General features: G+C 54.9%; 2 protein-coding genes across 9 annotated transcripts in view; one reads left to right on the top strand and one right to left on the bottom strand.

Annotated features, from left to right (window-relative positions):
• Window positions 1–6,122, top strand: part of Chid1 (chitinase domain containing 1) — a 44,308-nt gene extending 38,186 nt beyond the window's left edge. For all 3 annotated transcript variants that reach the window (XM_004654186.3, XM_045141198.1, XM_045141200.1), the window contains 3 exons: window positions 5,048–5,128; window positions 5,300–5,342; window positions 5,563–6,122. In XM_004654186.3, the coding sequence (XP_004654243.1) occupies window positions 5,048–5,128; window positions 5,300–5,342; window positions 5,563–5,661 (223 nt within the window). In that variant the 3' untranslated portion in view covers window positions 5,662–6,122. The remainder of the gene's footprint in view (window positions 1–5,047; window positions 5,129–5,299; window positions 5,343–5,562) is intronic.
• A 1,657-nt stretch (window positions 6,123–7,779) lies between these two features.
• Tspan4 (tetraspanin 4) lies at window positions 7,780–26,172 on the bottom strand. Of its 6 annotated transcripts, none has more exons than XM_045130496.1 (9): window positions 26,062–26,172; window positions 24,920–25,050; window positions 20,139–20,218; window positions 11,469–11,660; window positions 10,003–10,077; window positions 9,250–9,351; window positions 9,011–9,142; window positions 8,847–8,930; window positions 7,780–8,281 (listed from the first exon to the last, which is right to left on the bottom strand). In XM_045130496.1, exons 3-9 carry the CDS (start codon window positions 20,199–20,201, stop codon window positions 8,213–8,215), a joined length of 717 nt encoding a protein of 238 aa, XP_044986431.1. In that variant the 5' UTR covers window positions 20,202–20,218; window positions 24,920–25,050; window positions 26,062–26,172; the 3' UTR covers window positions 7,780–8,212. The 6 variants fall into 6 exon arrangements, with proteins under 6 accessions (XP_044986431.1, XP_044986438.1, XP_004654242.2 ...); XM_045130503.1 differs by having other exon boundaries at window positions 24,928–25,050; XM_004654185.2 differs by having other exon boundaries at window positions 24,942–25,050.
• Between the last annotated feature and the right edge of the window lie 167 nt (window positions 26,173–26,339).

Genomic DNA, 26,339 nt, shown 5'->3' with positions numbered 1-26,339 from the left:
CAGTGCTTTTTCATATGCCAGAGCTTCACCAAGCTGTCTTTGGTCAGGCACTGGCCGAGAGCAGACCCAGCTAATCAGTGGTGGGGACAGCAGATCAGTTTGTCATCCTCACCTGCTGGCTGTGTTCAGTGTCAGTCCCCAGCTGGGAGTGAGGACAGAGGTGCCTACAAACCATGAGAGCTGTGCCTTACTGGGTATCTCAGCCTTGCTTCCACGGCTGCCAAACCTGCCCTTGCTTTCCCAGTGACAGCAAGCAGCAGACACTAAGTGGTGACATCATTTTTCCTCCTTCCAAGGCTCAGTCGAGTCAGATGCCCACCCATCAGCTTACCTGAGACTTGAGTATGGGATGAGGGACCCATCCTAGCAGGGCCCTACTGCGCTCTGTGGGTCTCAGTTGACTTTTTCTTCACAAAGCAGGGTTTCTTATGGCTGGAAGCGTAAGGAATCCAGGACTCAGAGGTCACAGCTTCTCTCCCTTGAGGCTTAATTTCTCTGAAGTTGAATCCAGATGGTAGAGGCAGCCAGCCGTGAGACAAGCAGACGTGTCTGCTGCTGTTGGTCCCTAGGCCCCAGGCTGGGTATGGCATCAAGAGGAAGAGTGTAGCCAGGTATAGTGGCACATGCCTTTAATCCCAGCACTCGGGAGGCAGAGGTAGGAGGATCACCATGAGTTCAAGGCCACCCTGAGACTACATAGTGAATTCCAGGTCAGCCTGAGCTAGAGAAACCCTACCTCAAAAAAAAAACAAGAAAAAAGAAAGAGGGAAAGTATTTGGAGCATGATGCCTCAGGGTCCAGCAGCCCCCTTCTCCCCAAACATAGCTTACCCCTCACCTTTGCTGATGATCCCACCAGTGCAGGTAATGGCTGAGGGCCATGTGTTAGGCACAGGTGAGCCTCATTAGCACATGGCCCCTCCAGCTTTCAGAATGCAATTACCATTTCCTGAGAGTCCAGCTTCTCAAGATAATCTGCCTCCCATGTCCATCCCTAGCACTGACCCAAGTCCCCTCCAAGGGAGGCACAGTTCAGCCATCTTGCCATCTGCTCAGTCATAGACAGAGCCAAGGCCCCAAGGTAGGGGTGATTGGCTGGCTCACTCAGGCCAGTGGCCACCGTATATTTGCTTCTACCAGCCAGGCTGTCCATCTGTGAATGCCTCAGGGTGAGATAGATCTGCAGAGTGATGGCCCTTGCGAGTACAATCAGGGCTTCAAACAGAGCCCTGGGATGGCTTTTTAGAGTCATCTGGGCAGTTGGGCATCCAGAAAAGGACCAAGTGCATTTCAGATCGTGGTTGGGTTCCAAGCCCACCACTGCAAGAGCGACGTCCTCTGGTGGGTCCAGGTGCCGACTTGTGAGGCCCTGGCTCTGCCAAGTCCTACACAAGAAGGCTGACCTGCGGTGCTGGTAGGCTAAGATGCCCAGGTGCTTTACCTAGCCTCAGCCAGGCCAAGGTGGAGAGCAAAGGCAGTGGGCAAATTCAGATGTCCCACAGGGCTCCATCCCACCTCCCAGAAGGACCATGAGTTTTGTGCTGGGCCTCAGAATGTCTCTGTACAGTGAGTATTACAGCACTCCTCACAGAAGAAGAAACTGAGGCTTGAGGTGCCTGTGCTGGTCCCACCACTTGGCTGACTCCTCACAACCAGGCTGGTTAAGTACCACAGCTAAATCACTGTCTACACACAGGCTCTTGTGTGCCACCGCTCTGTCTGCCCCACAGGGGCCATGTCCCTAACTCCACCCTGCCTTCAGGATGTGCAGTCATCTCCTAGTGACAAACCATCGCTGACTTGGTGGTGTGATCAGTCAGGGCCAGCTGTCCAGGAAGTGTGTGGGATCTTCCTAGTACAGGTTGTTGATAGACTACACAAAGTGGAGCTGTAATTACCCTGTGATGCATTTGGAAGCCAGCATGGCCCAGATCAATAAAGTGGGGGTCAACTCTGCTCATGCTAATAAGTACCTCCACCCTGTTTCTCTGCCATGTGACCTCAGGCAAGTTTTGCTGTCAGCGTGTCTGCTAACTTTCCATTCCATGGTGAGAAGCTTCTAAGGACACGGAAGCCTAGATGCAGATGAGACCCAGCTGCATGGCCCTCACTCCCCATCCCATCCCCCCATGTGTGTGTCTCCCACACCAGCTGGCCCAGGGAAGTTCATAGACTTTGTCCTGCTGAGATCTTGAGTCTGTCTCCTTGTGTCCCTCCTTGCTCAGTCCAAGTTGGCTCTGTGCATGAAGTGAGCTATGTAGAACATTCTGGTCAAAACCTCTTGAACAGCCCTGTTTAGGGGGAGATCATTTGAGCAAAAGAAAAGCTATCACCTGTCAGCCCTGCATGCTCAGCCTGTGACACTGGCTTCGTTCAAGGCCTTCCTGGAGCTGGCCCTCAGTTCAGGTGACAAGAGAGGGACACCCTTGGCAGGTGACCAAGGCTCCCACTGAGCTGAACTTGCAGGGTTGTTCTCTGGATAGGTCAGGGCAGTGAAGATGCCTGAACTTCTACTCTGTGGAGGACTGTCCATCTGCAGATAGTACTCAATGGGTACAGATCTCTCGGGTTTGGTGGGATGAGATCTCATACCTAAATGAACTCAGAAGGACCAGGACCACTTTGTCAGCTATGTAAGGCTATAACCTAGCTCCAAGATAGGGCTGCAGCCCCCAGTATGGAAGCAGAGGGCCACAGCTGTCAACTTAGTCTGAAATCAGGAGTTCTTCCCAATCCCTACGCAGTGTGGTCCTGTGTCTGTGCAGATGGTCATTGGACTCTGGATACATGAAGGACATCCTTTGTCCCTGCTGCTCTTAGTCCTCTGTGGCATATCTAGGTGGGTTTACACACATGGCTTTGTCAGCACTTGACCCTTTCATCTGCAGGTTTGTGACTGAGGGAGCCATATAATAATAATTTGTGTGCCATAACCCTCCCACACTTCCATTTATTTATTTTTGGGTTTTATTTTCTTCTTTTTTTTAAGGTCAGGTCTCACTGTAGCCCAGCCTGACTTAGACCTGGAACTCTGTATAGTCTCAGATGTCCTCAGACTCACAGTGATCCTACTACCTCTGCTTCTCAAGTGCTGGGATGAAAGGTGTGTACCACCACACCCAGCCTATATGTTTATTTTATTTTTTTATAATTAGCACCTTCCATAATTGTAGACAATATCCCATGGTAATACCCTCCCTTCCCTCACTTTCTACTTTGAAACTCCACTCCCCATCATATCCCCTCCCCCTCAGTCTCTCTTTTATTTTGATGTCACGATCTTTTCCTCCTATTATGAGGGTTTTGTGTGGCACTGTGAAGTCATGGATATCCAGGCCATTTTGTGTCTGGAGGAGCATATTGTAAGGAGTCCTACCCTTCCTTTGGCCCTTACATTCTTTCTGCTGCCTCTTTTGCAGGTAGGATTTCACTTTAGTTCAGGCTAACCTGGAATTCACTCTTTATTCTCGGGGTGGCCTCGAACTCACAACCATCCTCCTACCTCTGCCTCCCAAGTGCTGGGATTAAAGGTGTGCACCACCATGCCCAGCTGTTTTTTTTTTTTTTTTTTTTTTTTTTTTGTTTATTTTTTTGGTTTTCCAAGGTAGGGTCTCACTCTAGCCCAGGCTGACCTGGAATTCACTATGTAGTCTCAGGGTGGCCTCGAACTCATGGCGATCCTACCTCTGCCACTTGAGTGCTGGGATTAAAGGCATGCGCCACCATGCCCGGCTTATTTTTTTGTTTAAACACACACTTATTATTAGGAGCCTCTGTTTCATTTTTTAATTTTAATTGTATTTACTTATTTATTTGACAGAGAAAGAGGGAGGGAGAGAGAATGGGCACACCAGGGCCTCCAGCCACTGCAAAGAACTCCAGACATGTGTGCCCCCTTGTGCATCTGGCTAACACGGGTTCTGGGGAATCAAAACTGTGTCCTTTTGCTTTGCAGGCAACACCTTAACCTCTAAGCCATCCCTCCAGTCCTGTTTTTTTTTTTTTTTTTTTTTTTTTTTGGCTTGATTGAAATTTTTTTTTAATTTTTATTAACATTTTTCATGATTATAAAATATATCCCATGGTAATTCCCTCCCTCCCCACCCCCACACTTTCCCGTTTGAAATTCCATTCAGTCCTGTTTTTATAATTTTTTTTTTTAGAGGAAGAGAAAGAATGAGGCCAGGGCCTCAGCCACTGAAATCCAACTCCAGACGCTTATACCTAGTAGGCATGTGTAACCTTATGCTTGCCTCACCTTTGTGCATCTGGCTTAGGTGGGATCTGGAGAGGTAAAAGGAGGTCCTTAGGCTTTGCAGGCAAGTGCCTTAGCTGCTAAGCCATCTCTCTGTCTTTATTTCTTGTTTTTGTTTTTCATTTTTCAAGGTAGGATCTTGCTCAAGCCCAGGCTGACCTGGAATTCACTATGTAGTCTCATGGTGGCCTCGAAGTTACAGTGAACTGTTACCTCTGCCTCTCAAGTGCTGGGATTAAAGGCGTGCGCCACCACATCCGGCTTCCAGTTTGTATTTTATTTATTTGGGATGGGGGGGTGAGGGAGGGAGGAAAAATGGGCACAGCAGGATCTCTAGCCAGGCCTCATTTTAGCTTGGAAACTCAGTCCTTATGTTTCTCAGCTGGCTCCAACTCCTAGACTCATGTGATCCTCTTGCCTCAGCATCCTGAATGGTGGATCTGCAGGCATGTCTCATGGCACTGGCTTATGTCTTACATATTTTTCCCTCTGCCTTCTCTGTATGCCTTCTGTCCTCCCACACAGGCCTCTCACCTGGGTTCTCAGCAGAGCAAAGAGCCTAGCCTGAGGATGGCTCACTGGAGCAGGCATTGGGAGGTCTGAGTGATGATTTCTCTGCTAAGGCTCACAGTATTTCATAGAAGTGAAGGACTCTGAGTGCTGCTGGCTGGCTGTAGACCTTTGGGGCAGTGGATCCCTTATCATATCTGTGGTGTCCACAGCCTCATAGAAGCTAGGGGTCAGGAGTTTGTGGCCAGTTCACACACCCACACATTGTTCTCTCCCTTTCTAGGTATGTCCAGACTCTGAAGGACCACAGGCCTCGTGTGGTGTGGGACAGCCAGGCAGCAGAACACTTCTTTGAGTACAAGAAGTAAGTGACATATAGCTCAGTTGGCTATGGGCAGAAGGCCTTGGGGAAGGGCAGAGGTGAAGGAGCGGCAGGGGGTGGTGTTGATGGACCCTAACTAACCCCTTTGAGGAGTGAGAGGTACAGTCCCAGGGCCTCTTCAGAAGCAGGCATACAGTTTCACTTCTCCTGCAGGAGCCGTGGTGGGAGGCACATCGTCTTCTATCCAACTCTGAAGGTACGAGTCACACGCCTTGTTTGCTGGGGTGGATGTGGCAGATGTGGTCCAATGCAGAGTGACATAGCAGACATCAGCACTTGCTTGCCCTTTGCCTTGGGAGTCTGACCTGCAGTCCTGAGTCCAGGCTGTATTGCCCCCATAGCCACAGGACAGTTCTGGGTACATTATCCCCAAGGGGTGGCAAGGGCAAGTGCCATACCTCCATCTGTGTTCACAGTCCCTGCAGGTACGGCTGGAGCTGGCCAGGGAGCTGGGCGTCGGGATCTCCATCTGGGAGCTGGGCCAGGGCCTGGACTACTTCTACGACCTGCTTTAAGCTGGGCAGTGGCCCCTAAGCCGACCTGGACTCAATCTAAGCCAATGACTTACTGGTGAAATATAGGCCTCTGTTCTCTTTACTGTGACACATCTGATGTGGTCCTAAGCAGAAGCCACACCCACACATGGTGGTCTCTGCTCCAGATGGTCTAGGATGAGAATTAGGACCCTTCCAACCCACCACTGGTTGCTGAGGGCCACATGAGACCAAGACCCACAGCCGTCACTCCCTGGGGCCTGGATCAGACCTCTTCACTGCTCCACGTGGCCTGTGTTGGATGTGGGCCTGTAAGACCTGAAGTCAGAGTCAACCACACCTCCTGCTCGCTGCCCTCACCACAGACGTGCACAGGTGCCTGACACCTGTCTCTACTGAGCTTGATGTAACCAGGCTGTGGGGTCATGTTGAGAATTGGCTCAGAGAAGCTGGTCCCAATTACACAGACCTCTGGCCCCAAACCACAGCCTACTCTGCTCTGTGGCCACAAGATGGGCAGTAAGGGGCAGGGTGACAGTAGAACCTGGGGGATGGGCATCATCAGTGAAAAAGTGCCAATCCAAGGTGTAGGGAGCCAGAATTTCCATCCACCCTAGTGGGCAGGAACAGGTTGAGCCAGTGCTGGGAAAACATCTGGGAATTCTGAGATGCAAAGAGCTAAATGGTGGCTGGCTGGCCCTTATAACCTTATTCCCTGTCACTCAGCCTCTACCCCTTCTCAGTGGTCAGTCTCAGAGTAGTACTTTCTCTAATCCAACCAAGGATTCCACCAGTGAGCTGTACCCCAACTTCAGGTTCTGCTTGTGGAGATGCTGTCCAAGAGCTGACAGATGGGAGGAAGACCATCAGTGGATGTCAAAGCAGGATGGGGCCTGTGTTTTTAGGACTCAGTGGATATAGTCAGGTACTTGCCAAGTGCCATGCATGGGAGCTACTCAGCTTGTGAATGACAGCAGATAGGTTTCTGCACCAGACCTGGGGGAAGCTCAGAAGGGCAAAGCCAGGGACAGAGAAGGGGCTCAGCACCCTGCTGCACTCTGAACCCAGCTCCCACCTTGCAGGGTTTTTTGGTTCTGTTTTAAAAGATCTTTTTTTAGAGAAAACTGGCACACCAGGACAGCCACTGAAATTAAACTCCAGACGATTGTGCCACCTAGTGGGCATGTGCAACCTTGTGCTTGCCTCACCTTTGTGAGTGTGGCTTATGTGGTTATCTGGAGAGTCAAACATGGGTCTTGAGGCTTCGCAGGCAAATGCCTTAACCGCTAAGCCATCTCTTCAGCCCTAAAAAGATCTTTTAAAAAGTATTTTTTATTTATTTTAGAGAGAGATAAAGAGAATGGGTACACCCCGGTCACCAGATGATGCAAATGAATTCTAAATGCATGCATCACCTTGTACATCTGGCTTACGTGGGTTCTGGGAAATGGAACTTGGGTCCTTAGGCTTTGCAGGCAAGCACCTTAACCGCTAAGCCATCTCTCCAGCCCATTTTGTTACTTGCATTCGGTGTGGCTTGCTGACAGCAGCTTGTGAGGAGCTGTTGATTCCAGGGAGGGAGGCACAGAACTCAGCTCCAGAGTCACAGAGTGGGAGGGGCTGCACTGGCCCAGCAGGTGGTCGGGACAAGCTGATGTTCGCTGGCTGTGGTCTGCATGGTAAAGTCAGGTGTGGATGTCCACACAGGATGACCCCTGGTGAGATCTGTGCCCCCAAGTAATAGACAGCAGGATAGAGGGGCTGGGAATTGAGGTTGTGGGTAGTTTTGGGGATCAGGTACCCCTTCGCTATTGAAGGTCCTGGGAGATGCTCACCCCAATCTGAGCCCCCAGACTATCATCCCTGTGTGCAGAGGTCCCCATTCAGGCCTTCTGAGGTGGTCTGATGCAATGTAGTTCTAGTTCTGTGACTCAGGATGAAGGTTTTGCTTCTCCTAAGCCCCCTCAATTTGTGATGTTCATTCAAACTAATATAAGGGCAAAGTTCCTAGGATGGAGCTGGAAGGGAAAGAACCTACCTGTCCTCATGAGGATCTGGAGGGAGACCATCCCTCCTCTGGCCCTCAGCAGGTAGTGATAGCCCCCAGCCTCGGGCTAATGAATAGAACTTCTCAAAAGCTGTGGTTGTCCAACCTGTTCACACCCAGGGAGAGACAGGTGTGGCTGATGCACTTTATTAAGATGGACCTGGAGCCACAGTCCAGCCATGGAATGTGGGTGATAGAGCCTGGCTCCATGTGGAGTGCCAGGACCGGTGGGGCCCTTAAGCAGGCTAGACCTACCCTCTTCCCCCACCGCATGTGAACACTGGTGGGTACATGAATATAAAAAGCATCAAAGTCCCCTCCACCCTTGGCCCCACAGTCTGGAGAGTGCAACCACCTAAGCTGAAGCCTTCCAGGGGCAGGAGGTGGATGGGGGGAGGGGGGCTTCGGGCACCAGCTCCTCTCCTGTGTCCAGCAGAGCACCAAGTCCTGCAGTGAAGGCAGGTTGGGGTATGGTCAGCTTCTTGAGGGTGGGGTCCTTTGGCAGAGAAGCATGGTTGGTGAGACCTATGCACAGTAGGTGTCCGCCTTTACCACCTGGCAGTACATGGTCATGGCGAAGGTCAGTCCTAGAATCTGTGGAGACAGAGGGCTGGCTAGAGCTGCTCAGCCAGGGCTTCAGTGTCCTGGCCCTGCCCAGCCTGGGTTTCTGGAGTGGCCTGGTACTATCCCACCCCCACAGTTGTTCCCAAGTAGCAGTGCCTCCTATGGACCTCCCAAAGCAGGCAGGCTGTATTCTCTGCCTTAGATCATATCCCCTCTCCCCACCTGGCCCGCTGTCCTACCTATGGTCAACTTAGTGCACCGCGGGTGTAGTGGGGCTGCCCTTGTGGTCTCACGTGCTTGACCTGGAGATCTGCAGTGCTGACGCTCAGGACTTACACAGGGGGCTATGAACCTGGGAGGGGGGACCTAGAGAAACACCTTCATTCTGCCCGGGTAGACCTGTGCCACTGAGCCAGGAGCTGCAGAAACACTGAGGAGCATCTGTCCTTAAGATGCCTAAGGTCACCTTCCCTAGAGACTGTCTCTGACCAAGATGCCTGCTTCTTAGGATCTACATTGCCACCTCTCCCACCCAGATCATGGCCTTTGCTGCTGTCTGCTAGAGGCCCGGAGCCCTGGGCCCTGCCCTGCACACCTGTACCAGTGCAGTGCACAGTCCAAAGATGCCCACGGCCAGCAGGTTCTCCTGGAGCCAGGCCTTCACCGTCTCATAGCAGGGCTGCAGGAGAGCAGAAGTAAGCTGGGGCCTCCCCGCTGGGCCCCACCCTACAGGCCCCAAAGACTAGGGCTTGTTCTTACTGCCTTCCACCAGGTGCCAGGTGCATGCAGCCCACAGCTATCACTGAACTCCAGGCAGCAGGAGTCTGGCACACGAGTGGCATTGTATACTTCAAACCAGTCTGTGTAGTTGGAGACTCCACAGCAGCGGAACTGTGGGGAGGGAAAGGGCTGGGTGGGAGGCAGAGCAAGCAGCCACAGCCCCAGCACCCTGTAGCCTGCCCCACCCTAGCAGGCAAGCTGCTCACACCCAGCCTCACATCTGTCTGAATGATGCTCCAGGCATTGGTGAGGCCCACATTGCCCTCTGTGCCATACAGATGCAGGCCTTTCTTCAGGTCTTGCTGGGCGTACCTGTCAATCTGGGGGTGCAGAGGAGTAAATGGGTCACCAATGTGTATCCTTGGGTACTGTCCCCCTCATCCCACCCAAGCCCCTTATGGGGTTACTCTCTCTCCTACCACCTCATCACACCAAGGACAGCCCTGGGCTCATTCTAGAAGCCTCAAGGACCCCACCTTTGCTCTCTCATCACCCTAGGCTGCTCCTGATGAGCTTGGGGAAGGCTGTGGGGGTCCTGAAGTGCAGACCACAGATGAACAGTCATGCAGTCTACTTGCTAACACAAGCAGGAGAGTTTGTCCTGAGCCTAAAGGCCTGGACACTCCAGAGCTCTATCTCTAGGGCTAGAAGGAAGGATCAAGGGCCCTGAGGAAGGTGACTCCTGTAGACCAAGATCAAGAAGTGCTCCAGAGAGAGACTGTCCCATGGAAAAGCTGGGGACACAGGAACACAGAATGTGGGCTGGGAGCAGGACAATACATTCAACAACTTGCACTCAGGAGGGCCCTGGGTGACCTGACCAAGCACTTTCTGGAGGAGGTGGTGTCATGTCACTCACATAACCAGAGCCACTACACAGGTACTGCTCCCCAGGTCATTAATAGCTGGGCATAGGCCAGACTGCTGTTCCTGTCTGCAAGTGTGGCCGCCATCTACCTGCAGCAGCATACCTTGTCGCTGTAAGCAAAGAAGAGCACGGCGATGGTGGCCTCCATCAGGAACACAAGCAGCAGCAGCACGAAGAACTGTAGGGAGCATAGGCCTCAGCTGGGGCCACAGCCCAGCAACATGTTCCAGGAGACCCCCAAGCCACCTCCCACGTGGGCCCTACTCCATCCCCCTGGCTAGTCTGAGTGAGTACAAGCTCAGTTCCCCATGCTCCTGGCCTACCAATTTCATTTTCCACCACGGCTTTGTAGTACTGGGGATTGACCCCAAGGCCTGGCACACAGTAGGAGAGTGTTCAATCAGGGAGTGCTATCCCCAGCCCTCCACTTGGGGGACCTTTAAAATGGATCCCAAACATCACCATCCGAGGCCTGGGAGCATTCTATCCTGTCCAAGGTGCACAGGGAACAGTTTGGCTCTGTAAGAGCCTGGCAACCTGAACAAGATGGCACCACAGGTGGGAGAGACCCAGCCAAAGAAACCATTCAAAGCCTCCTGACTTGGGATTTTAGTCCACCTGCCACACTGCTTGCCCAAGGGCTCTGCCAGGCATATTACTGGCCGCCTCCAGGAATCCTTTTCCTTTCTAATGATCTGTGATTAAGTTTCCAAACTGCAGAGGCTGGAAACAAATGCATTCCCATAGCCAAGCTGAGCAGCATGAGGCCTCCGTAGAGGGTACAGCAGGCTGAGAGGCAGGCTCGGCATTAGGAGGTGGGGGGGCTACCACAGGGAAGGGCAGAGATGAATCACAACAGCCCAGGAAGGCCACACGTATGTACAAGAGTATGCCCGAGTTCAAGGGTCCAGCTCAGGGTGGCCCAACAAGCTTCAGGTGTAGTTTCGTTTTGTTTTGGTGCTAGGAACCAAACAGGGCTTTATGATTATTAGGCAAGCATTCTTCTATCCCTGTATCCTCAAACTATTTTTTCCTTTTTTTTTTTTTTTTTTTTTTTTTGAGGTAGGGTCTCACTCGCCCAGGCTGACCTGAAATTCACTATGTAGTCTCAGGGTGGCCTCGAACTCATGGTGATCCCCCTACCTCTGCCTTCCGAGTGCTAGGATTATAGGCGCGCACCACCACGCCCAGCGCCAAACTTTTTAAAAAAATTATTTATTTACAAGCAGAGGGAAAGAATGAGCATGCCAGGGCCTCCTGCCACTACAAATGAATGCTAGATTCATATGCCACTATGTGCATCTGGCTTTACCTGGCCCAGGCTGGTTTAGAACTCATGACCATGCTCAGCCACGAGGCTCAACTATAGCATTCTCTTGAGCAACCCAGTTCCTAAACTCTTGACAACCACACCTGACCCGGTAACTTCAGAGCCTCAGGGCTACACAGACCCCAGGGCTCCTGCACCCTGACCATCCCATCATGGTTCCCTGGGGGTTGGGTTAGGGGGAAATGGTGCTCTTGGGGAGCTCAGTAACACAGGGGATGAGTGAGGCTCAGAGAACTCACGGTGAGCAGCAGGCACTTGTTCTCCTTGAGGGCCCCGATACAGCCCACGAAGCCGATGGCCATGATGAAGGTGCCGGTGACGATGAGTAAGTTAGCGGCTGACAAGGACGGGAAGGAGGACGACAGGGTGGCGAAGTTCCCCTGTGTGGCAGCCAACCAAATGCCAACACCCAGGACGCCACAGCCTCCCAACTGGAAGGGAAAGGACAGGGTAAGATGACCAGGCCCTACTCACAAGCCCAGGCCAACGTTGTCAGCCTGGGGAACCCCCTGCTGAATCCCCTGTGGCAGGGCACCCTTCCTCACACCCTGCTCCCTACCGAGTGATAGGATGCCTGCCCACCCCAGACTCTTCAGAAAGCACCCACGCTGCCCTGTACCTAAAGCCAAAGGGACCGGGTTCTTCTATGACCCTCACACCCTGCACCTCCCCATGCTGACTTTCCAGTCAGCCCCATGCTCTGCTCAGCCTGCCTCAGAGGCACCTAGTGCTCTCAAGACAGGCTTCTTGGCAAGTGGTCCTAGGATTCCAGACCCAGCCTGTGTGGCCACCTTGCCCTGGACCTGTGGAGTCAGGCTGCCCATCACCCTGAACAGGGAAGCCATGACCCTACATAACTAAGTTATGTTGTCTCTCAGTTCTGTGGAGCCATCAAGAGGGTCTCACAACTACTGAGCATCTGCTGTTGCCCTTCCTGCTCCCCACTTGTCTGAAGCTCCTTGAGTTTCATCACTGATTTCTTTAAATTTTTTTTTTCTTGCTGGGCATGGTAGTGCATGCCTTTAATCTCAGCACTCGGGAGGCAGAGGTAGGAGGATCCCCTTGAGTTCAAGGCCACCCTGAGACTACAGAGTGATTTCCAGATCATCCTGAGCTAGAGTGAAACCCTACCTCAAAAAAAAAATTTTTTTTATTATTATTTGAGAGAGAGAAGACAAATGGATGGGTGTGCTATGGCATCCTGCCACTGCAAATGAACTTCAGATGCACACACCTCTGTGCATCTGGTTTTAGTGGGTACAGAGGAATCGAACCTGGGTAATCAGACTTTGCAAACAAGCACCTTTAACTCCTGAGCCATCTCTCCAGCCTCAACTGCTTATTTTTATTAAAAATCAATCAAAATAAGAGCACGTGGGAAAGAAGGCATGGAGGCAGACTCCAGAGAAGGCTAGCGTGGCAGGGACATCCGGTTTCAGAGCACAGCGCTGGCTGGGGAGGTGATGCAACAGCACTCTCACCTGAGGTCTTGGACACTGGGTCATTTTGAGAGGAAAAGGAGGGATGAGTTCCAGAACCAGGCAGAAGGCAGGGAGGCACCAGAAGCTGGTGTGCTCTACAGAAAGATCTGGCAGCCCTATCAGGATTGGACAAGACATAAAAGTGGGGCCCCCATACACATGTCCCAGACCTCAGGGGGCATGCAGAATATTCTAAAGGGACACAGCATCCACTCAGGGCCACTGTGACCTCTCCTGCTACAAAAGCCTGCTGAGCCTATGGCCAGAGAAACTGAGTCTGGAAAGATAATAGAGTCATAAGGTTCCTCAGCATGTCAGCCAACCATATGCCAACACCCAGAATGCTAGAGTCACCTGGCTGGCACCATACCACCAGTGGGAGGCAGTCAGTTTGAGGTGACCAACGGGGTTGGTTGCAATCCTCACACCCTCTACCTGTAAACCAGACCTGGAGTTTGGATCACGTAAGGACCCCAGGACTGACTCTGGCCCAGTGGGCTCAAGACCTCTGTCCCAGGGGCTGAGGGAGGAGGGGGGAGGGTGCGGAGGAGGCATGCTTCCCATTCCCACTTGTAGCCAGGCCCCTCCCCTGACCATTGGGCCCAGGTTATGGGTGGTGGCAGGGAATGGTGGCCACATTCCATTCCTGTAGACTGCTGGGAGCTACACAGCCCAGGCTGTCAGGATGTTGAGTGAGGTGGAGGGTAAAACTCCCAGCCCCAGGTTCCCACAGGGTGTGCACCCACACCCTCGCTGCCATCTCAGCCCATCAGGGCCAAGCTGTACAGAATAGGAAAGCCTCCCCAGACCCTACTGAGCGCCCCTGACTCCCACCCATCTGCCCTGCCCTACTCAAAACCAAGACCCCATCTGACATTAAGAACAAAGTGTATCCTACATGCCATGGGCTTGGGGAGCTCTGAGCCCACAGACCTCACCCCTTTGTTTGCTAGGATCCTTCTCAGGGCAGGACAGGGACTGTAGGTCCCTGCCTGTCACAGGGGAAAGTGGGTGCAAGAGAAGTGTTGGTCCTGAACGCTAGGTCCCTGCCATGAGGTGACCTTCCCCAGCTCCTGGATTCTGAGTAGCTCCTAGAGACTGCTGGAGAGCTGACAGCAGTCAGGGAGGCTGATCAGATAGGGGGCCCTGGATTCTGGAGAAGGCTTGGGGGACCCTCCTGAGGTGTGTGCCAGGATGGCACTGATGAAGGTGATGTGCTTAGCTATAGAGTCTGTCCTCACAGCCCCAGGGTGGGCTGGGGGTGAAGCACTCTACAGAGATGCTCTGTTTACGACGCCTTCCCACCAGTGGCTAAAGGGAGTGCTGCCCATGGTGCTGCCCAGGTCAGACAGCTGAGGGCACTCGGGCTCAAACTAGGGGGAGAGGGGCGCTAATAGGGAGTACAAGTGATGCTCACTGAATCCTGACCCTGGGGTGCAGTATTACACCATGAACATATGAAACTACTGGAGCTGGGAGTCTGCTCCAGGGCTATGGCTGGCAGGGTCCCCACCTACCCCTGGGCTCTTCCCAGGCATCATGGGGTCTTCCAGGACCCAGTGGAAGGGCCCACAAGGCACTCACACAGTTCTGCAGATAATGCCCTGCCCAACTGCTATCATCAGACTGGGTAATGATCGGGGTCTGGGGTAGAGAGGGTATGCCTGTCATGAAGTACAGAGAAGCAACAGGAAAACCACAGCTAACCTCAGGCTCAGAGCAGCCACAACCCTCAGCAAGTCACATCTGGGAAGGTCCCATCGAGCTCTACACTCACATGTACAGCAGCAGCAGGTCACTAAGCAAAGAATAGGTACTGGCGCAACAGGGAAAATGTCACTTAAGAGCCAAGCTGCCTGCACCACCCGCCTTCCAAGGACAGCAGACAGCTCACATCAGCAGGAAAGTGAGCTGTTACAGCGCCCCTGGCCCCACGGGGACCCAGAAGGTTACGGAGAGGACACTGATGTGCAAAGCAGCTGGCACCCTGAGGTGGGGGGGGGGACAGATACTGCATTCCATCAGGTCAGAAAACAGGGCCCAAGACAGGCCTGGGTGGGAAGGAGCCCCACACCCCCAGCCCAGATCATAACTAATTTCCTTCATTAACACCACAAGACATTCTCCCCTTCAACCAGAGATAAGCAGAACAAGACAGCCACTCGCTACCACCCAGACAGTCTGACACCCACACTGTCACACGGAGGACCCAAGCCCATGCCACAGATGCTCCTCACTCGCCATGCATGTGGATCACATGCATGTTCACACGTGGGTCATCATCCCACAGGGCCACCGCTCTTACAGGCTCAGCAACCACCACATGCGTGGATGCACTAATGAAATGTAGCATGTGGTAAGATTACTGTTCCTACCATACCTATAATTTTGAGAATGTCTCTGTGCATGCAGCTTTTTAAACATTTTGGCAGGAAAATTACAGCTTGAAAATGCAGGAGAAAATGGGCCCATTAGACTCAGAAAACAAGAAAGGCAGGACTCAGGGGGTGAGCTTCAGGGGCCTGAAGGACCATGTCTCTCCCCGATCTAACAGGGGGAACTGGGGCCTCAATCCCACAAAGTTGCTCCAGGACCTGAGCCCCAGCTCCCAAAACAGCTCCAAAACCCACCTCCCACTACCGGCTTCCTCCAGGTGCAGCGCAGCCGCACCCAGCTGGGAGACAGAGCTCACGCCCCACAGCAGCCTGAAGAGCTGCTGGGGGCACCATCCAGGAGCGGGGCTTGCCGCTGCGCCCAACCCCTAGCTTAGCCTTCCGCTGACTGATCTCTCTGCAGCACACCTGGTCCTAGGCACAGCCCACCTCAGTCACTGCTCACACTGACCTTGAGCTGTGAGCGGCCCCGCTGTACCGTGGGAGACCCGTGACAGCGCCTTCAGAGGCTTCCGCACTATCACCCAGGTACCACGCAGCCTTGGGCATAGCAGGCACTTTAGCCTCCCGCTTCTTCCCCTTTGTAGTTTTGGGTCAGCCTCAGGCTAAGTGCCGCATGGTGTTGGGCACCCACCCAGTGTGCCCCCACAGGCCCATGCTGGTTCTGGCAGGCCTTTCACCCACGTCCCCTCTAGCCACACAGCTCAGAATGGCAGATGGATGGGCAGCTAGCCATGCCCTTGGAATGAGGTGGAGGGCCGGGTCCCCACGGGGGCCAAGGCTGCGTCCAGAAGCCCCTCTTCCTTCCAGCTTGGCAAAAACCTTCCTGTCTTGGCTTGGATGTTGCTTTCCTGGGTGGAATGAATTTGTGGACTTAAAATGGAATGTAAGCCTGGGGAAATGGCTCAGTGCTCGCCTGCAAAGCCTAACAGCCCGGGTTCAGTTCCTTGTACTCATGTAAAGCCAGATGCACAAATTAGTGCATGCATCTGGAGTTCGTTTCCAGTGGCACTATGCCCTGGCATGCCCGTTCATTCTCTCTGCTTTTTTTTTTTTTTTTTTTCCCCAAGGTAGGGTCTTGCTCTAGACCAGACGGACCTAGAATTCACTATGTAGTCTCAGGGTGGCCTCAAACTCACGGCAATCCTCCTACCAGCAAATAAGTAATTTTTTAAATGGAATATAATTAACTTCTTCCCATTCAAGATAGAACCACAGCTTCCTGGAGCACATAATAAGACAAGCTCCCCCCAACCTCAAACTACTGGGGTAGCCACCAACATTCCTAAAGAGCACACAGGACTGTGGCTTTCTGTGTGAGGCACTGTAAGGCTATTCCGACCACACATCAGCTGTTACACGGAGCGGAGGACTCCCTGTCCTTTAGTGTCTTGGGCCTGCCTGGGAGGTGGACACAGAGATTTTGCCATTTCCCAGTGTTTTCATCCACCAGGCTCAGGGTGCCCTGTCCAGGGGCCAATGTCCATCAGACCATGTCTCAGCTCTTCAGTGGCAAAAAAAAAAAAATGGGGAGGCCCAGCAAGGCCTTTGCCATGCAACTTGCTCCCAATGTTAGAGCAAGTCCCTGAGCCTGGTAGGATCTTTTGGGACAGCACAAAGCAGGTGCTAAGGCTGCCACGGTGACAGCCAGGTAGAGAAAGATCCTGCACCTCCTCCGGCCTGGAGCCTCTGCTCACTTGGTCAGGAGCTGAGGAGCCCTGGCCCACACAGTTCATGGATCACCCTGCAGACCCCGGCGTATTCACATGGAGAAACTGAAGCCCCCAACAAGGCAGGTCTTGCCCAGGTCCCGTAGTGTATGGATAGCAGAAAATGAGCTGCCAGGAATGCCTGCATTTCCTACCCTGGCCACCCTCACATGGAGGCTTCCGCTAAGCCCTGTGCTGGTCTTGGAAAGAGTGGAGAGGGACAGCTGCCTGACAGCATCAGAGGAGGAGCCTCTGCTTGTCCAGTCTATTTGTGAAAGGAGGATGTGGTGGTGCAGGCCTTTAATCCCAGCACTTGGGAGACAGAGGGAGACCTTCGAGGCCACCCTGAGACTACAGACTGAATTCCAGGTCAGCCTGGGCTAGAGCAAGACCCTACCTTGGAACACCAAAAAAATAAATAAATAAAAATAAAAATGTTATGTGTGAGAGGAGCTGGCCAACCCTTGTGTGGCTAGTAACTGGCTACAGTCCCTTGCTGAAGGGTTCAGCATCACTCAGACTGCACCCGAGACCAGAGTCGCTGCCCTGAGCCCAGAGGTAGAGAGAAGGCGGAGGCAGGAAGAGCTTCACTGACGCCCCTCTACCTCTAGGGACCTGAACTTCCATTACTGGAAGAGCTTTGTTGGCAGAAGCCCAAGTGACAACTAGCCTTGGAGGCCTGACCCCCTTGGGCTGCACAATCCCCATTCCTTCACTACCACTGGCCAGCACCCAATACCATCTAGTTACCCCAACTTGTTCACAGTCCTCTTCCAGGAGACACCCCCAGCCCTAACCTGTCACCACCCTGTGCACATCTCAAAGGCTGCTCAGCAGAACTGAGCATTATTGCCCAGCAAAAGTCTGTTTGCTGAAGGGGTCCCTCAGGTCCCAGCACAAGTCTAGGGGTCGGTGGCTCTCTGACTGTAGCTGACTGATTTTCTCCAGTTGAGACATGGTGTGTGTGTTTGGGGGGTCTATCTGGTGGTCTCACACTGGGAGTGGGAAATAGAACAGGGACAAAAGCCAACCCTTACAGGAGCCTGGCACCACCAGACAGCAAAGGAATCAGGGTCTCAACAAGGAGTGCTCTGGCCCCTGTCCCTCCCACCCATAGTTCACCACCAGCAAGAATGGGGCTTAGGGGCTGAAGGGATGGCTTAGCAGTTAAGGTACTTGCCTGCAAAGCCAAAGGACCCAGGTTCAATTCCCCAAGACCCATATAAGCCAGATGCACAAGGTGGCGCATGTGTCTGGAGTTCATTTGCAGTAGCTGAAGGCCCTGACACACCCATTCTCTCTCTGTCTGCCTCTTTATCTCTCTAGCAAATAAATGAATAAATAATTTTAAAATATATTAAAAAGGGCTGGAGGGATGGCTTAGCAGTTAAGGTGCTTGCCTGCCAAGTCTAAGAACTTACGTTCAAATCTCTAGGTCCCACATAGCAAGACGCAGTGTCATAAGCATGCAATGTTGCACATGCGCACAAGGGGGTGCAAGCGTCTGAAGTTCACTCACAGCAGGCTGATGGTCCTGGTATGCCCATTCTCCCTCCCTCCCTCTCTCCTTCTCAAAAATAAAAAAATATTTTAAAAAAGAAGAAGAAGGCTTAGGACACAGTAGCCCAGAACAAGGTGGACGTCACTGCTGACAGCCGCACAGTTCACAGCCTGCTCCATGTGCTCTGGCCCCAGGTCTCAGACTCACAGCTGGGAGAAGGGGTCACCAGGGTGCTGAGGCTCTACCAGGGGCTCTAGTTTCCAAGACCGGAGGTATAGCAGGATAACAAGGAACTGGGTTTTCCAGCCTAGAAGGGGTGCCGGCAGGGGGGCTCCTGATTCGTTATTCCTGTGGTGGAGGCTGTCTACAACGTATGAGAGGACCTGGTAGGGCTCAGGGAAGACAGAATCCTCCACCCCACCTCACCCCCACCCCCACCAAGACTCTCCTAGACCAGGTCAGAAGAGAGTTGAATGAAGGAGCAAGACCTGCTTCCTCAGCCTTCTTGGACCAAGTACCATCCAGTCCCACACTCCTGCCTCCTGTCCCTTACCACAGTGACCTGTGGCTATCACGTCTGGCCACACTGTCACACTCACCCACTTGTCATACTGCCATCGGCAGCTCCTGGGCCTAGTCCACCTGTCATGCTGCCACCTGCACCTACTGTCACAATGTCTGAGACATGCCGACCCTGCCAATCAGTTGACGCTAACCACACTGGTGCCCACTGGAAACCCCCCCCCCCAGGCAAAAGCATTCACCCCCTTAAAACTCAGGCCCATACTCACTCCTGCTGCCTGGGCTCACTCTTCCCAGGAGCCTTCACCAAGTGGACCTAGCCTCCTTGGATCATTCCCCACAGGCAGCTCAGGGTGGCTGTCCCTCCTAGCAACCCCTAGCCCCTGCTCAAAGTCAAGACTGAAGAGGGGGAGACCAGGAGGGTGGACCTAGGTTTCTGCACATTTGGCCTGAACTGGACCACATGCAAGTGAGCAGCAATGTTTAAGATGCCAGTGGTGCCCCCTTGCACCCACACAGTCACCCCCCGCATCTCCAGACACACACCTTTACTCTCAGTCACGGGGGAGGGGCTGTGGAATGACCTTGGGCATCACTTCTCAAGGCTTCCGGCCAGTGAGTGAAGCCCCAGACCCTGCCTGGGTAACCAGGGGTCATTCCCAATGCAGCCTCCTCACAGGCTCCATGCCCAGCCAAGCCTACTCCAAGTGTGGCGCCTGCCTCTATCCACTCCTCTGGACTGTGGGGTGGGGGCAGCGAACTGTCCGCCATCCGTGCTGCAGGAGGGCACCCTCTACCACCATCAGTGCAAGCCCCACCTGAATGCCCCTTCATGTCTGAGCAACCCAAGTGCACCACAGCAAAAGTTAGAGAGGCTTTGTTGGGGTGACGGGGAGCCAAATGTCATCTTCGCCCATAGGGAGTCCCTGGTCAGTGTCCGGGACACCTCTCTGGGCCTTCAGTGCTCTGGCAGAGCACATAGCCTGGCCCTTTCCATGGCGCCTGGAGGACGAGCTGGGCAACCAGGGCCTGATGGGTCAGACTCCCAGAGGGGCGGGGCGGGAAGGGGGCGAGGCAAGGACGCAGGCTGCGGAGGGCGGGGAGGAGACAGAGGGAGGCAGCCGCTCATCGCACTAGGGCTGAGATGGGTCCTTGCTCCCCAAGCCCTTTAGAGGAGCTATGTGCGGGACCGCCCCGTCCGGGGCACACACACCCGGTCTCCACGGAAGAGAGGAGAAAAGGGCTCCGGGCAGCCGCTGGGGGAGCAGCGACACCCCCCATGTCCTTCGGGCCCCGCACTCACCCAGAAGAGCAGGTTGAAGGCGAACATGAGGTACTTGACGCCCTGGAGGCAGCCGCGCGCCATGCTGCAGCGCTTCAGCTCTAGGAGGAAGATGAAGGAGAGGTCCAGGTAGAAGACCACGTACTTGTTGCCCTTGGGCGACGTATAGCGCGCCTGGGCCGCCTTAGGGCTGGGGTTTGCATGCAGGCCGAAGAAGCCGCCGCCTGCATCCGCGGCGTCCCCGGCTCCCGCTCGACCGTACAGACTGCTGCAGCGCCGGAAGGGGCCGCCGCGCGCAAAGCCCCGCTCCTTGCTCTCCGGCGATGGGCTGCGCCGGTACGTGGATTCGTCCGTGCTCGAACGGCGCATCGCGCCAGGGGGACCGGACCCCCGCCGCCAAGCGTGCCCGCTGCGGCTACCGTCAGTGCCGAGCGCCCGCTGCCCCGGGACGGTCCATCCCCACCGCGCCGGCAGGCTCCCGCCCCGGATCCGGCCCAGCTCCCGCCCCGGCCGCGCGGTGGCAGCGGGCGCGCGGCGCGGATCAGCTCGGCAGGACCCGGCGGTGGCGGCCAGACACCTGCCCGCCAGCCCGCTGGACCCGGCCAATCCAGCGCGGCCCCGCCCCTCGAGGACCCCGCCCCACCAACCAATCGCTGCGACCCCGGACCGCCCTCGCCCTCGCCACCCCCCGGGGTCTGCGAGGAGGATGTTTGCGGGGGGGGCATGGGAAGTGTTGGAGATGGTTGGGGTGGGGCAGGGTCGGGGGAGGGGGATGAGACTCAAACAACTCCTGTAACCCACCCCGTAACGGGTCCGCCACCGGCCGGGTAGGCGACCTTCCGACCACATGAAGGATGTGCTAAGCCCCGTACAAATGAAAGGGTGACCCAGTTGCAGTTGGTGGCAACGTGGGGCGGCTCCGGCAGTAGGCGCCTAAGGGAGCTCGTGGTACCTGGGAGAGCGAGGTGTTGGTGAGGCTTTCTGACTTAAAAGGAAAGTACAGGACCCAGAATAGCACCGTAGTGATGCCAGAGAGCCTCAGGAAGCCCAATGTAGGTCCAGAGTGCTCACTGGACCTCTCAGCCCATGGCTTCGTCCTGTCTCCTAGAGGGCTGTGGGTAGCAGGATCAATTTCCAGCGCAGCCATACAACCACAGGATCTGTTTTGAGGGTCTGCAAGCACCACCTGAAAATTCTCTGTAACTTCAGAACAAGGGGCCCCCAAAATTCACTTTGCCCCAGCCCCAAAAGGGTCAGCCTGAAGCGGAAGGCACTCACCTGCTCCCGAACACACACACACACACGGAAATAAGGACCAATGGTCCCTTGCAGGCATGCAGACATACAAGCCCATCACATACCCCAATTGAAGATGGGGTGGGAAACTGATGTTAGTTACCCTGGCTGGACCTCATGCTCCTGTCTCTGAAGCCCCAACCCTACTAAAAGCTGTAGCTAAGTCCCCAAGATTCCCTCAGCTGACCTACAGCCCAGAAGACAGGAGGGGAGCCACAGATGTGTCCTGCCTTGTACCCCACTTCCAGGCTGTGATCAAGACTTTCCCCTGTCACCATGTGTGGTAACTGGAATCTGCAGTCCATGGGAAAGGATTTGCTCAAGTTCCCTGAAAGTGAAGCAGCAGAGGTAGGGAAAGGAGTGCCCACCCAGGGAGCTGACCCACCATGGATCTGGGCCCTCACAAAGGGACAGACTAGGAAAGGGCTGCCGCTGAGTGGGAATCCCTGATGTTGCAGCGAGGTCTGCTGCTCCTAGCTCCTCATGGGGAATTAGGCTCACTGCACCAGCCCTCTGCTGCCTCCCAGAGGAAGTTTTGGAGAACTGCAGGTCCAACCCCCCAAGGCAGTGTGTCCAAGGGTCCCCAGTCCCTGAGTGTGGGGACAGGAGAGCACTCAGAGTGCAGGAGTCTATTAGGAAGAGCCTGCTCAACCCAGGGTCATAGCTCCTTGTCCTGTGATTCCCCCTGAGAGTTCTTTGATGTCTGGGCCCCAAGAAAGGGACAGAGCTGGGAACACACATCCAGAGCTCAGGAGAGCCCATGGTGTGAATGCTCTGCCCAGAGAGCACTAACCTGGTCACCCCTAGTGACCCCTGACATTCTTCTCCCTGTCCTGACTCAGCCAGCCACATGCTGAAGGCTGGGGGGAGGAATGTTGTAAAAGGGCATGTGCATACACATGTGCCTGGACACAGACAGAGACCTGAGTTGAGGCCACTCTGAGACTACATAGTTAATTCCAAGTCAGCCTGGGCTAGAGTGAGACCTTACTTCAAAAAAAAACAGCATCCTAAGCCCCACTTCTTTCCCCCCAGGACAGAAAAAACTGAAGTGATGCAAAGGGCTCCCCAAGACATGTCCAAATATCTTGGGGCAAAGGGAGAGCAAAGGAAGACCAGTTCGGTTTCTGCACTGAGCCCAGCATCAAAGATGCTGTCCCTTGAATCCTGTGTCCCTCTCCCACTTAGAAGACCCTAGCTATTAGACTTACATGAGCACAGTCTGGTCTGACGTCGACCACAGGCTCCAGGGCAGTCACTTGAGGACCGGGCCCACTTCTTTACCAAATCCAGAATTACAGTGGTGTGATATGCAAGCTGAGAAAGCATGGTGAGGGGCCAGGGCAAAAAAGAAGGGTGCCTTTCTCAACAGCCTGGCCCAGTGCCCCTTCCACAGTGCTCAGCACACGAGGATTATGTACCACCAGGGCCCCAAGACAAGCAAGGCCACCCTCAGTTCTGTAAATGAGTACAGATGGGAAGCCCCGAGAGATGGGCACCCACCTAGCTAAACTAGCCAGTCCCACTCAACCAGAGACTTCCTCAACTGCCTGGGGCGGGCGGTGGCCAGCCAAGCAAAGTTTCCTTTGAGCTCTCCGTGAGGTGGCAGTGTGTCTTGGCCCTGGAGCTCTGAGCCCTGGGTCTCCACACAGCCCAGCTAGCCCAGGGTGGAGAGCAGAGCAGCACCACCCATCTTAGCCATATACAAGCTGAGCCAGCTCTGAGGCTGCCTTGAGGAGGCAGAGAGGGCTGTGCCAACACAAACAGGCTGCAATATCCGCCTTTCTGCTGTGGCTTCAGCCTCTGAATGGCCCCCAGTGCCTGCCCAAGACCCCTACCCTGGGCAGGCACACCACAAAGACCTAGCCCAGATAGGCTGACACAACCCAAGAGACAGAAACCGGGGAGCTGCACAAGGAGCCTAACCCAAGACCCTGGAGGCTGGAAACACACCTTCAGCCTCCTACCCACTTCAAGGACAGAGCCAGGAATAAGGGTGTAGCTCTCTCACCTAGGAAAATGTCACCAAAGGACCTCAGTCTCTTCTCTGGGCCCTCTGGCCTCCCCATGCTCAGCACCTTCCCTCACTTCCTGCCTTGCCTCAGGTAATACCTCAGGTAAATCCTTGCTGGAGTTCAAGGGGGAGCAGAAGGGAAAGAGACAGAATCAAGACCTAGGGAATGTTCATGATATGGGCAGAGTAAACCCACCGAACCACGCTGGCTGTCCTCCAAGCGGCTGAGATAGCTCAGGTGTGGGTCCCAAGAGTCCCAATCCAGGTATGCTCAACCGATCCTTTGGGACAATTCAACTTCAGCCACACCCCCATTCACAAGAGCTCTGAGGGCAAGGAGGCTAGTGGGACACTTTAGTGTGCATGCAGCCACTGTGACCTGGGGGTAGGTGCACACGGTGAGGTATGGAATATGTATGTTCACACTCTGTGAACTGCAGTACATCCTCTGGGTGAACAGGCATCTGTCCCATATGGGTGAGCCAGAAGGAACATAAGACTGGCGTTCTTGGAGGGAAGTACCCATCCTGCCCCTCCCCCAGCCATAGTTCATGGCCAGCCTTATAGTTGGGGAAGGAGAGGGGATTTAGGACACTCTAGTGGACTTCTGTTCCGATCAGAGCTTTACAGATGGGGAAACTAAGGCTGTGATTCAAGACCAGGGAGCACAGTCAGCTGAATCCAGCCCAGCACCCTCCTATGGCTGGCTATTTCCAGGGCAACGCCCAGGGCTGGAGGGGCTGGACAACTGAAAGTTCAGTCATGCATTTCCCCTTGTTCCCTGCCCTGAAGTGACCCCTCCTCTAACAGGAACTGTGGCAAGTGGGTTACAACCTGCATGTGAGTACATCTCCCTCCCTCTGTGTGTCCCCTCAGTGCCCCTGCTCCCCAGAGCCATCCGCAGAGGCCAGTGTGTATTGGGGGAGCACCAGCCCAGCTGACAGACATAAATGCTCTATGTCTGCTGCACCTGAACTCCACAGGGGCCCCACACCAGTTAGAACAAGGTAGGGACAGGGCTGACCTCTGAGGGTTCTCAGAGCCAGCCTGGTCAGGGCTCTGGACAGAACTAACACACGGCACCAGGTTGGGAGAAGCAAGTGCATGCCCAAGGAGTGGAGCGTGAAAAGGGGAGACCTGCCATTCTGGGGCCCTGGCCTTTCCTTCCTAGACAGGGAGCTGAAGGGACTAGGGAGAAGAGGATGGCACCACCCCCAAAAAGCACTTGGAAAGCTAAGGGATCTTTCTCTCTTTCTCTTTCTTCCCCTCTCTCTCTCTCTCTCTCTCTCTCTTTCACACACACACACACACACACACACACACACACGGAATTCCAGGAATGTTAACTTGGCACAGGCTTCACTCCCCAACTCTCCCTAAGTAAACAAGTCCTCCCGCAGGAGCAGGAAGGCAGGACGGTCCAGAGCCCCTCCTCCAGGAAAGCCTTTGCGCCCCCCCTTTCCCTAGGGCCCACCCTGCAGACCATACCCACCTCACTACCTTGACTCTCTCACCTCTGACCACCGGCAGTCTCTGCAGCTGAGCCTGGATCGGACGCCAAGCCACGGTGACTCCGGTCCCCTGCTGCCCCTCTAGCCAGGGCAGGATGTTGGTCCACTCAGCCTGGGGGAGGGGTCAGGGAGGGGAAGTGTCCTGGCTCGTGGCTCTGCACGTGGCTCCATGGGGGATGGCAAGTGCTGCTGGGGAGGCTGTCCAGGGTGACAGCAGAGGCACAACCACCTCCCTGAACAGCCCCACTCATCAGGAGACCCTTCAAGCACCTCCCCTACCACGCAGACCAAAACCCAGCATTTACCCTAAGGGGCGCCTGGAACCCCAAGTTTCATTCCAGTTAGGTCCCCCAGGCCAGCAAACCTGCCCAGACTCCCAATCTCCCATTGCTCCATGAAGTCCAACCCCGAGCATCTCACTGCAGGCTGCCCCGTCCCTCCCAAGGCCCCTCCCCTCGCGCCGACACCGCCCAGCAAGTAGGTGCTGGAGCCAAACTCAATCATGCCATTCACGATACACTACCACCACCACCCCGGGTACAGTCCCAGAAGTTCTCAGTTCATCCCCCAGGTGAGACAGATTTGCTTCCAGCGATGCCACAGGCATTGCCTCCAAGCCAGAGCCAAGCGTAGGCGGTGTCGCATGTTCAAAGTTCGAATCATAGAATGCTTCCTCCACGACGCCCTCCGGGACCAGCACCCTGCCCTTCTCCCCCCCGACCGCCCCCCGCTTGTGGCTGTCCAGCGTCCACCTTGCCAGGAGTTAGCCAACTCCGCGCCTCTCCCGGCCCCCTTTCCCGGGAAGGGGTGGACCGCTGCGCGCCGGAGGCTGCCGTCGGGCCCCCATCACACTACAGAGGACGGTCCTGCAGCGCCGGGAGGGAGGGAACGACCTAAACTCCGCGTTCGGGACACCCCCCCCCCCCAGGTTACTGTCTCAGGGACTCCAGTCGTGAAGGACAGACTGGGCGGGCGGCGGGAAACCCCGTCTGGTCCGCGCGCTCTCGGGCACCCCGAGCCCTCCGCCACCACTTGTTGCCGCGCGTCCCAGCTGGCTTCGCGCTTTCGGGCTCGCGTGGGGAGAGCGCGAACCTACAAGACCCCAGCCCTCCCTGCGCCGTACCTGCGCGCGCCGCCTTGCTCGACGCCGCTCCCAGCACCGCTGTCAGTCAAACGCACACGAGAAACGCGAACCGCCGCCGCCGCACACCTTTCGGCTGCGCTCGGACGCCGTATTGCCGGGAAGTACCATTGTGGCAGACGGGGGAGGGGGTGCCGCGTGCTGTTGCTGCTGCCGGCGGCTCTCGGACCCCAGAAATCATGCGTGGATGTACGCGGAGAACTCAGGCCGTAGAGAGGAGACTCGCACGGAGGGAGGACAAGGGAGGAACAGGGTGGGGC

This window comes from Jaculus jaculus, chromosome 1 (assembly GCF_020740685.1).
Source record: "Jaculus jaculus isolate mJacJac1 chromosome 1, mJacJac1.mat.Y.cur, whole genome shotgun sequence".
In the NCBI taxonomy this organism is placed as follows: Eukaryota; Metazoa; Chordata; class Mammalia; order Rodentia; family Dipodidae; genus Jaculus; species Jaculus jaculus.
The sequence above is the reverse complement of the archived record's forward strand: the minus strand, read 5'-3'. Positions and strand labels throughout refer to the sequence as shown.

Bases quoted from the DNA above. Each gene is read 5' to 3' on its own strand.
- Tspan4 (XM_045130494.1), bottom strand. From the start codon at position 20,486: ATGCGCCGTTCGAGCACGGACGAATCCACGTACCGGCGCAGCCCATCG. The intron at 11,661-20,138 runs GTGAGTGCGGGG...TTTCCCTTCCAG, and splicing joins CCTTCAACCTGCTCTTCTGG to TTGGGAGGCTGTGGCGTCCT. The intron at 9,352-10,002 runs GTATGCTGCTGC...CTGCACCCCCAG, and splicing joins TCTTTGCTTACAGCGACAAG to ATTGACAGGTACGCCCAGCA.